The 11,703-nt window shown below is 35.9% G+C and overlaps 1 protein-coding gene across 1 annotated transcript; it reads right to left on the bottom strand.

The window, feature by feature from the left end:
- Window positions 1-9,125: 9,125 nt before the first annotated feature.
- On the bottom strand, window positions 9,126-10,091 carry LOC102498625 (olfactory receptor 5H2-like). Its single transcript, XM_006167231.1, has one exon. It carries the CDS (start codon window positions 10,062-10,064, stop codon window positions 9,126-9,128), a length of 939 nt encoding a protein of 312 aa, XP_006167293.1. The 5' UTR covers window positions 10,065-10,091.
- Between the last annotated feature and the right edge of the window lie 1,612 nt (window positions 10,092-11,703).

The following is an 11,703-nucleotide window of genomic DNA, read 5'->3' on the forward strand; positions in this document are numbered from 1 at the left end:
CATTTAAAAATGAAGTTGAGCATTCAGAAGCTTTGGAAAATTGTGGAGTGTGCATCACTTGCCATCCCTACGTGAAATGGACTTGGTAATATGAAATTACTAGACCTTCTAAACTCACTCTACAAAGGCAACCTTACTTGAATAATTAAAGCAGGCTAGAACTTAACATGAAAGTGAAAGTATAGACCAATATCACTAATAAATACAAATGCAAAGTCCTCAAAAAGATTCTTGCAAATTGAATACAATTATACATTAAAAAGATGATACACCATAACCAGGCTGACTTTATTCTAGGGATACAAAGATGCTTTCATATACACAAAATAGTTGATGTAATATATCACATGCTGCTAGCTTAAAAATAGATACATAGACCAGTGGAACAGAACAGAGAATCCAGTAACATTCCCTAAAATATACAAAAAGTTGATCTTTGACCAAGGGTACAAGATAATGAAGGAGAAAAGAAAATGGCACTGGAAATTGTACTTTCAGCACATGCTATGGGAAGAACTGTATAGTTATCTGTAGTAAAATGAAGCTGGACTCCTATGTCTTATTAACAACAAAATCTACTCAAAATAGGTCAAATGTATACATGTAAAGCCTCAAAGTATGAAATTACTGGAGGAAAATGCAGGAGAGATACTTGAAGACACTGGAGTAGAAAAAAGATTTCTTAAATAAAACTTGTAAAGCATAGACAATAATCTCAAAATTAGGCAAGTGAGATTATATCAAATTTAAAGCTTCTACATGACAAAGGAAACAATAGAGTCAAGAGAGAGCCCTCTGAATGAAGAAAATATTTGTAAACTATGTTCTTCAGATAACCAGAATATATAGGGAACTAAAGCAGGTCATCCATAAAAGAAATGAATAATTCAATTTTTAAAAAATGTACAAATGAGCTAAACAGACAACTCTCTAAGGAATACATTTGAATGGCCAAAATGCCTATGAAAAGAAATGTTCAACATCTGTTATCATATGAGAAATGCAAATCAAAACCATAATAAAATACCACTTAACCCTCGTCATACGGCAATGATTCAAAAATTTTAAAAAGATGACAAGTACTTAAGAAGCTATGGTGTGGGACCAGCAGTTGGCATAATGGCTATGTCACTGGACTCCCATGTAGTTGACTGTGGCTTGAGTCCCAGACCCTATGACTTAAACTCACACCGGTGAATGTGTGTGCATGTCCAAGGTCCTGAGAAGGGAGGAGAAGGGATTTCAGCATGGCCATCCATCCTGTGTGTGTGATTTCTTGCTTTCTGTCTCTGTCTTTCTGTGTCTTTCTGGCAAAGGCACTTACCCTATAGCAAAAAAAAAAAAAAAAAAAAAAAAGCCTCAAAAAAACTTTCCTACACTGTTGGTTGGAATGTAAATTAGTACAGCCACTGTGGAAACTAATATGGAGTTTTCTCAAAAACCAACAACTAGTGCTACCATATAACCCAGGAATTCCACTCTCTGATATTTACACAAAAATAGTCAGAAAGACATTTCACATCCTTGTCAATTGCTCGGATGTGGAATCAACCTAATTGTATGTCTCTACTCAATATATACCAAATGAATGCACTCTATGGCAGAAATGGAAAGATCCAAAGTTATAATAGCAGAGTATACAAGTGTGATATGAGAGATTGTAAGGTAGGAGAATGGTGGGAGGGGCTCAGGAAAGGACTATATAATGAATGTAAGAATGTGAATTTTTTAGTTGAAATGTATATATGTGATGATATCCTCAATTTGTTTGTCACATATTGCATGCATACTTTGAAAGTTGTATTGTGTGCTCCAGGCTATAGAGATGGATAGTGATTGAATGTAAATAAGAAACCATAAAATTAAGAAAAAAATGTACCATCTGTTTAGACATTGGATGTAAAAAGAGTGATAATTCAATAAAATAGGGACCTTTTTACTACATGGGGACATGTTCATCAAAATTTTAAATAATGAGCTGAGATAAGGTGCTGAGAAGTTTACGAGTTGGACATCAACTGAACACCCATGTGAGATATGGACAGTGATAGGAGTCTACTAGAACTTAATAGAATGAATAACTGAATCATTGTGATAGCTGAGGGAGTAGTTAGAGATGATTTATTGACTTATCCATTGTACTGGATGCCAAGAAAATAAAAGAAAAGGAAGATATGAAAAGAAACTTGAGGAAGTTATGTTCAAGAGGTGAATAATATATACATGTGTCATTTAAAATATGCCCAAAACCTGGACTTATCTTTTACCAGTAGAGTATTGGTAATATGACAGAATTTATCTACCCATTTAAAGCCAAAAAAACTAAAAAGGTATGCCTCACCCTTCTTGGATCTAGAGTGAAGGAACATGATTTACATTGGCCACTGAAGCACATTTTAAATTTGGCAAATGGAGAGAGAGAGAGGAAAACATACAAAAACAAAAGTGGATTTTGGTTTAAAAAAAAAAGGCAATAAAGTCAGTAATACCAGGATTTACCTAATTCATCCTATGTCCCCATTGGTGACATCTACAGTGAGAACTGTGTCATCTGAAGGGCAGTATCAGTAAGAGTAGCCCTCACTGGAGCTAGTGCTGGGACATGAATTTGGGAGTTCCATGACTGCTTGAGTTCCAGTTGTGCCATTTTTGCAGCTGAACTCTCCAATCTCCTTGTCATTTCTACACAGAACGAGGATCTATGCAATGAACTAATTTTCTAATGCAGCCAAGGGCCCAACTGATACCAAAGTGGTAGAGGGGAGACAGTAGAAAAATCATACTGAGCAGAGAAATCAGAGAAGTGATAAGAAAATTGTAAACGTAATGATGGTGGGTGTAAAGAGAATAGATATCAGTGAGGAAGGACAAAGTTAAATGCTACATTCCAGAATAAATACTCTCATAGTGCAAGGTGTTAACAGAGAATTTTGTGTGTGAAAATTAATAAAATTTTAGTAGCATTGTTGAAAGCAGTTTCCATTACGTGACCAAGATGAGGTCAGAGAACAATTTAAGTGAATGGGAAACAAATAGCAGAATGATGAAGAGATTGAAATGAAAACATCTAAGAAATACAAAGAATAGTTAGCATTTGTCTACTGTTATATATATAAATTATACTTTTTGTGTAGAATGTTTTAGTAAGTTTTCAAAATTGAAGAGTTGAAAGCAGCGAAGGAGAAAGGGTGAGAGGAGAGAAAAATTTAGTTGGGTGAAAAGAAATGGAGAAAAAGAAAGAGAAATAGGTTGAGAATTAAATAGACACAAATGCATGAGTGTAGGAAAGATAAGCCAAAGAGAAAGGAGAAGTATCTGAGAAAGCCAATGATGAAATAAAATGAAAAGACTCATAATCTTAGAGGTAAATATTTGTCTTAACTCTTATATTCATTAAAAGCTGTCAACTTTGGAATGATTTCTTTTATTCTATTTCTTTCTTCCTTTCTTACTTCCTTTCTTTCTTTCTTTTTAAAATTTTCTATAAGGTTCATGAACTTGCTGAAGAGAAAAATCAAGAGAGAAAGAGAGAGAGAGAAAGTGGAAAAGCACTCCCGAGGAAGAATGACCACACTGCTGTCCCTTCTCTTCCATTAACATCTCACATAGACTTGCATGTTAACGTGCCTAGTGTTTGTCAAGCCATGGATCTAGGACTTCGACTATGTTGCTGACCATGTGGGATTCTGTCACTTTTACCACCACACCAACTAGCTGGCTTCAGTCATTTCTTTTGCATTATAATTCTATAATCACATTTATTTTTTTATTGAATTTGTGTATGAAAGATTTAATTTCAAATTTGCTTTGCAACTGTTGTATTTTTCAAATATACATTAACACTGTTAAAAAGTTATTTTCACATTTAAAGGTTGCTTAATATTTGTTCGGACAGTCATTAGAATTCCCTTTTATTAGATATTCTTCTAGTTTGTATGAAAGTATTTTCTATTTACTCAATTTTTTAATTTAAAAGCACATTTTTTAAAGAATTATTTTATTTAGCTTTATTTATTCATTCATTTATTTCATTTTTTTTTTAATTTGACCAGAGAGGGACAGAGCGAGAGAGAAAGAGAGAGAGGGAAAGTGAGAGAGCAAGCTTCCAGGTCCAGGACTTGAACCGTGGTTGGCCATGTGGGAGTCCAGCATCCTTAACCACCACACCACCTGCCGGCCCCACTATTTACTCAATTCTTTTAACACAATAGAAGTTCACTAACAATTGGAACCTGATACAAGCAATATCAATGCCAATAGTTCTAGTTGTTAAATGCACTTTTTTGGGGAATGGGTTACTTCCATGGAATTCCAACTACTAATGGAAATTTTTTAAATTTAACTTTATGTGGATAAGGTTTAAGTCATAAATACTAGGATGAGCAGTGGAGTGACATTTTCTTCACATCTTCACTAAGAGGCAAACATACATGTCAGCTGTTAAGAGTACTTCTTTTGCTCTCTCTCACACATGAAAGCACTATCTAAAAATTATATATGCAATTTTATTGTATATCTGTAATTATATATAATTATGTGTTGGTTGCTTCAATAATTATTTATGTAAACATGTTTATTTATATTTAAATGACTGATTATAAGAATTTAAATTTCTTTTATTTTTGCCATGAGTGAGAAAGAGAGAGACAGAGAGGGAAAGACATAAATAGGGTCTTCATGCTGTGACCCACCCTTGCCTAAGTCACCTATGGATTGCAGGTCTGCATGTGCCTGCTGTGCCCAAGGAGGACACCAGGTAAAAATTAAGATGCCCAGAGGCTGGGCCTTCATCCAGCCCCTTAAACATTTAAGTCAAGGGATGTGATTAATTAAAATTAATGGGTCTTTATATCAGGATCATCAGAAATCATTCTAATTTCAGATTCATTATTACTTAAATTTTTAAATCAGTTTTAAGTTGTTTAATGTTCTAGATCGCCACAATTTCTTCTATAAAATTATTATACTTAAGCTAACAAAATGTTAAGGCACAAATCAGTCTTACCATTATTTTATTTATTCATATCCTACTCAAAATAAAATCTAGGGACAACCATAATACTCTACAATTTCATCCTGTCTATTTTGAATGTTTGTAAACACAATTTAAAATTAAACAACATCTTAAAGTTTCCATAAGGCAAAATGAATACTATAAAAATAATTTCTCTCTTCCCTATAAATTGAAAAAACTTGAAATCCATAAAAGGATTAGACTTTCTGAAGCAGAATAAGATGCAATAGTATAAAGATTTCTATGACAGAGTTAGCCATTCTTTGGACACTGAATCATTGTGGAGAATGCATTTTTTATGTCCAGGAAAAAAGCTGCAAACTCACTTTTGTATCCTCATTGTGCTACAGGGAGGGCACTTGATCTAGATTTAGCCAGTCACCATCCGTCCTCCTCATAGGTTTTGAATTTGTAGAGAGGGAGTCAAAAGAACATAGATAAAAGTGAATTTTTACAACTAACACAGACCAAGTGGTAACATCAAGACTTTAGCAAATGCATCTTGTATCCCCAATAATAGAATTATCATTTGGATACTGGCACGTAAGTTCAACAGCAGGAACAATACCCTCATCAAGCCTGTGTTGGGACATGTATGGACTGTTAACTGGTTGCTTTACTCCCCTGGATGGCTGCTCATTTTTTTGAGGTGATTCCTTCAAACTCCCAACCATTTCTATGTTACAGCCAACATTTATTTAATGAATAAGTTTCCTGATGCAACCAAGAGCCCGGGCTCAGACAAGACAAGGAAGAGACTGGGAAACAGTACTGGTCAGAATGATGGGAGACTCTGGTGGGAAACTATGGAGCTGAGGGCTGTAGACATGAAGAGAGGAGAGACACTGCACAAGGACAAAGTGAAGTGCAATTCCAAATGCACGAATAAGTGCTCCCATAGAATTGGTGTTGATAGAGATAACTAGGTATGAACATTAAGAGACTTTTTGTTTACTTCAGTAAGAGTGGTTTCCCATTCTTCATAGTGAGATAGAAAGGTATTGAGGCAAGGGACACCTAAATATCTAACACCTTGCTATATTTTTCTTTTTTTGAGAGATTTTTGCTATAGGACTTGTGCTCTTGCCAGAAAGACAGAAAGCGATAAATCACCCCCAAGAAGGGATGACCAGGCTGCAATCTCTTCTCCTGTGTTCCCCTCCACTCTCCTCCCATGATCTTGGACATGCATGCACACACACCCAGTATGAGTTTGAAGCAACTTGGCCTGGCACTCAAACTGTGGTTGGCCATGTGGGAGTCCAGGGATGTAATCACTATGCCACCTGCTGGTCCTTAAATACCTAACATCTTACTGACAAAAACTGACTGAAAGACTAGCCTTGAACCAATTGGAACCAAGATGGCCACTGGAATGACCACTTCCTAACCTTCAGACTCAATGTACCCTCATCGTATGGTATTAGCATAGTAGATGGTACTTTCTCCTGTGCATTGGCAGTTTGAAATAACTAAGGCAATTATTAGAATTATCCTGATAAATTAGCCAGAAAATAGGAGGGATAGTGGTTCCAGAAAAACCACTGCCCCTTTCCCAGAAAAGTCATGAATACATCACCCCTTACTTAGCTCAGCAATAAACCAAGCCATCTCTCACCCCTTACTTAGCTCAGCAATAAACCAAGCCATCTCTCACCCCTTACTTAGCTCAGCAATAAACCAGCCAGACACTCACTGAAGTTTGGAGCTGACCTGCCTATGGGCTAGCCCTATATCTTTCTTTTTGAGTAAAAATTCTCTCCTTCCTCTCAGAGGAAGAAAGGAAATAGTTCACTTATCTTCTCTCATGGGTCTGCTTCACTGTTGGAGTAGCCCACTCTGCTCACTTCCTTAATAAACTTGCTTTCAAGGTCAGCAGGTGACATGGTAGTTAGGGCGCTAGACTCCCACATGGCTAACTGTAATTGAGTCCCAGACCTGGTGGCTTGCTTTCTCACCTTCTTGCTCTCTCTCTCTGGCTGGAGCATGTGCCCCATAGCAAAATTTTAAAAATAACAGTAATAGGGACCAGCTGCTGGCATAACAGTTATGTCACTGGACTCCCACACTCATGGTTTGAGACTTGGGCCTGGTGGCTTAAAACTCAGCACCAGGTAGGGAACAGCAGTTAGCGTGATGACTATGTCACTGAACTCCCACGTAGTCGACCGCGGTTCGTGTCCCGGACCCGTGGCTTAAACTCACGCCAGGTGCATGTGCGTGCGTACCCAAGATCTTAAGAGGGGAATGGAGGAGAAGGGATTGGGGTATGGCCATCCCTTTTGGAGGGTGATTTCTCACTTTCTATCTTTCTGTCTCTCTCTGTCTGTCTGGCGAGTGCACGTGCCCTATAGCAAAAACCTCTTAAGAAAAAAAACAAAAACAAAAAACAAAAAAAACTCAACAACAGGTATGTGTGCATGCATGCCAAAAATCCAAAGGGAAGAATAGAGGAGAAGGTACTGCAGCATGGCCATCCCCCCTGGGGGGTGATTTCTCACTTTTTGTCTTTCTGTTTCTCTGTGTCTCTGGCGAGTGAACACACCCTTAGGAAAATTTTCTCTCTGAAATAAAAAAATAAATAATTTCAAATAAATAAATAATTTTTTTTTCACTCTCCCTCAAAGGCTTACTCTTATACTTCTGTTGTGTGTAGAGCCAAGAATATGTATGGCTTGGTTAGAGAACCCCATGGTTTGAATCTCCCCAGCAACAATAAAAATGAGGTTAGAAATCAGTAAGTGAAAGAAAAACAAGAGACTCAAACGTAAGTGGCATGATAAATCACTCCAAATATATTAGAATTTTTGGGATTTGCTTAAATTATAAAATTTAGATCATTATAATTTTCCTGTTAAACTAGTAATAAAAGTTTTCAAAGATAGGACAAGAGAGTAAGGCATTGAGAAGAGAAAGGGATATAAGTAGTGGAAAGAGAAATTTAGCTGGATGGAAAGAAAACCAGAAGAAGGAAGAGAAATAGGCAGAGAATAAAAAAAGAAGCACGGCTAAGAATAGGAGAAAAGCAAAATAGAGGGGGACAGACAAACTATCAGAGAAAGGATGAATATGAAATAGTGAGAAACTGAGAGGATTACGGCAATTGTTTTCCCTAAACCTAGTGTTTATTAAAGATGTCAATCCTAGTAATACTTATTTTCTAATTTAAAAATTAAGTTAATTTTATATGGAAATTATAGATGAAAGAGAGAGGACATAAAATTTCAGTTGACAAACTGTATTGTTCATAAATGTAGTACTGCTTAAAAGTTCTTTCTATGTTGAAAAGTCGTCTCAGTTGCTGTGGCTTGGTAAGTAGCATGCTAAATGAGTGCAGGAAGCCACATGGTCAACCAAATCAACTTGAACACTCCTGGTGTGCACACACTTTCTCAAGATTCTGATCATCTGGAGGGATGGAGAAGATTATGGCATGATCAGACCTGTTGGCAGCACTTCTCTCACTCTTATGTGTACTTGTTAAAAAAATCTCTCTTGAATAAAAAGAGTTCACTGAAATTTGTTGTTAAAATGATTTCAATTGACCTTTTTCTAGAAATCCTATTAATTTTACTTGAAATTGCTTTCGTAAATTTGTTGTTAGAATGATTTAAATTGACCCTTTTCTAAAAATCCTATTAATTTTACTTGAAATTGCTTTCTTCTCCAAAACACTTTGGATAAAAATTAACTCAAGACTGGAGCCTGACACTAACTTCACAAGTACCTGTTAATAGAAACACTTAACTATAAAATAAAGAAGGAGGTTTATTTTAAGTAATGTGCCTGACCATATTATAGGAAACAGCTCTACTAATATCCATGCCATGATCTTCAAGTCCTTATCAGAACTACCTTGTTTTCGAATTGAATGGTTTTACAAAGCCACATTCAAGAATATACAAATTGATTAATATTTTTGTTTTTGCTAATTATTCTAGAATTACATGAACCCTTAATTAAAATTCCTCAACTCTTTTGAATAAAACATACAAATATTTTAAGAAGTCTATTTACATCAATACCTTAAGTCATTATAACGCCAGGGAATTACTAACAAAACAAATGTAACTGCAAACTTTTGACTGTTTTACTAGAAATAAAAGAGATACTACTGTGCTATCAAAACATTTTTCTTTACCCTTGTCAGTGAATCTATGACTTGTTTATTTCTCAGACTGTAGATAATTGGATTCAACAAAGGGATGATGACCAAATAAAATAGAGAGTCTATCATATCTTTATCATCTGCTTGTGCTGATTTAGGCAACACATACATAAAAAAAAGAGGGCCATAGTATAAGAACACAGATAAGAGATGGGCTCCACAGGTGGAGAAGGCCTTCCTTATGCCCTTCACAGACTTCTTTTTTAAGATATTAAAGAGAACAAGTGAGTAAGAAACAAGAATTGTTGTAATAGTAAACATCTGAATTGAACCAGCAAATATAAAAATTATTAAAAAATTAATAGATGGATCAGCACAAGTAATTTTCAGCAATGGAATAATGTCACAATAAAAATGATGTATTATGTTGGAATTGCAGAAAGTTAATCTGAATAAGAACCCTCCATGAATGGAAGCATGAACAATGCCACCCACAAATGACAAGAATATCAGCCGGATGCACAGTCTGTTGGTCATAATCACCGGATAAAGTAAGGGTTTGCATATGGCTACATAGCGATCATATGCCATTGCTGACAAGAGAAAACATTCTGTGGTTACAGTGATTGCAAAGGAAAAAAATTGTATCATACATTCAGAGTTAGATATGATCTTACTCTTGGCTAAGAAGTTGACCAAGATTTTTGGGGTGACTGTGGATGACATCCAAGTATCCACAAAGGCTAAATTCCCAAGAAATAAGTACATGGGGATGTGAAGGTGAGGGTCATTCCAGATGAGAGCAATAAGACCAAGGTTCCACACAATGGTGATGAGATATATGACCAAGAACACCAGGAACAGGGGGATTTTCCACTCTGGTTGATAGGTAAGTCCTGTGAGAATAAACTCAGTCAACAATGTTGCATTTCCCTTTTCCATGCTCTTATTAGGTGTCCCCTGAAATGAAAAGCAGTAGACATCAAAATAACATTCACTATGTGTATCTGTGAGTTTAAATTGTGGGAGGAGTGTTGCAAAGAGCTATATACTTATAAAAGTGTCCATGATTTTCTTTAGTTTTAGTGTTATATATACTAATGTTATTTAGAGTATTTTAAAAAGTTTTAAATGATACATATTTCTCAAGAAAATTTCCTGATTTAACTTTTTAAAAAAGAATTATTTATTTTATTCTATTTATTATTATTTTTTAATTTGGCCAGAGATAGACAGGGAGAAAGTGATAAAGCAAGTCACCAGGTCCAGGGCTTGAACTATGCTAGGCCATTTGGGAGTCTACCAACCCAACCACTACATGACCTACCAGTCCTGTGAATTAACATTTTTATTAAAAAAATGGTTATGCTATATGCATGTGTTAAATATAATAAAACAAACAAAAAAAGTAAAAACAGTGTCAGGGATATGGATGCAGTTTCAAAGGAAAAGATGTTTGAAATACCAGGATTATAAAAGAAATTGAAGGTCATGTAAAGATGCTTTAATGTTATTCTTCAGACAATAGGCATTCCTTGAAAACTTTAAGGGCTGAGAATGGCATTACAAGATAGTTTTTTAAGGGGCCAGCAAATGATATATTTGTTAAGCCGCTGGGCTCCCACATGGCAGTCCATGGTCCAAATCCTAGACCTCAGTGCTTGAAAATTATGCTGGGCAGGTGTGCATGTGTACCCTAGATCCCAGGAAGAAAATGGAAGAAAAGAAATTGTGTTGTAGCCATCCCTTTTGGGGAGTGATTTCTCACTTTCTTTCTTACTCTCTCTCTCTCTCCCTCTCTCTCTGTTTCTCTATGGAAAGCACGCAAGCCCTATGGCAAATATTTTAAAAACAAAAAATATATTTTTAAAATTAAATATTTTGGGTGTGAAAAATAGGGAGCTACTTGGGTTAACAGGAGTTAATCATACTAATCAGAAAGTTTCTTTTTTTTTTTTCCCAGTGATTTCCAAATAAGAGCTCTTTGGATAATCTATTTATGGAAAACATAAATTGCTGAGGTGTACTGTAGAAATGCAGAAGCTGTTCCAGAACAGCAATTAAAAGTCTGTATTTTGAAACTGCTCCCCAGCTTACTCAAATGTGTGTGAAGTGATTAGACCATGTGTGATACGACTTTGGAGTAATGAGGATGATAAGAGAATAATGCAAAGAACTCACAAAGTAGAATCACAACAATGGATGTTTTATATGTGAAAGAGGTGATCATTCAATAAGACTGAGTGGGTTACTAGGTAGACGTTTATCAAAATTTGCTTGGAGAAAATTTTGCCTTATTACAGTAGCTAAGGGAACTACAGCCCACATGGTTGACTACTTTTTTTGGTTTCTTTGTTTGTTTTTTTTCTGTAAGTGTATACACAAGAAACAGAAAGATATAGAAGATACAGAAAGAGATGGAAACAGACAGCAGTACTCGCTGGGTACAGTACAGAAACAGCTATGCCACAATCCCTTCTTCTCCATCCTCCTCTTGGGATTTTGGGCACTCACGCTCATGCACCTGGCATGTTTTTCAAGCCTCCAAGTCTGGACTCAAACTGCAGAGTCAAAATCGACC

This window comes from Tupaia chinensis, unplaced genomic scaffold, assembly GCF_000334495.1.
Source record: "Tupaia chinensis unplaced genomic scaffold, TupChi_1.0 Scaffold144648_1, whole genome shotgun sequence".
Classification (NCBI taxonomy): Eukaryota; Metazoa; Chordata; class Mammalia; order Scandentia; family Tupaiidae; genus Tupaia; species Tupaia belangeri.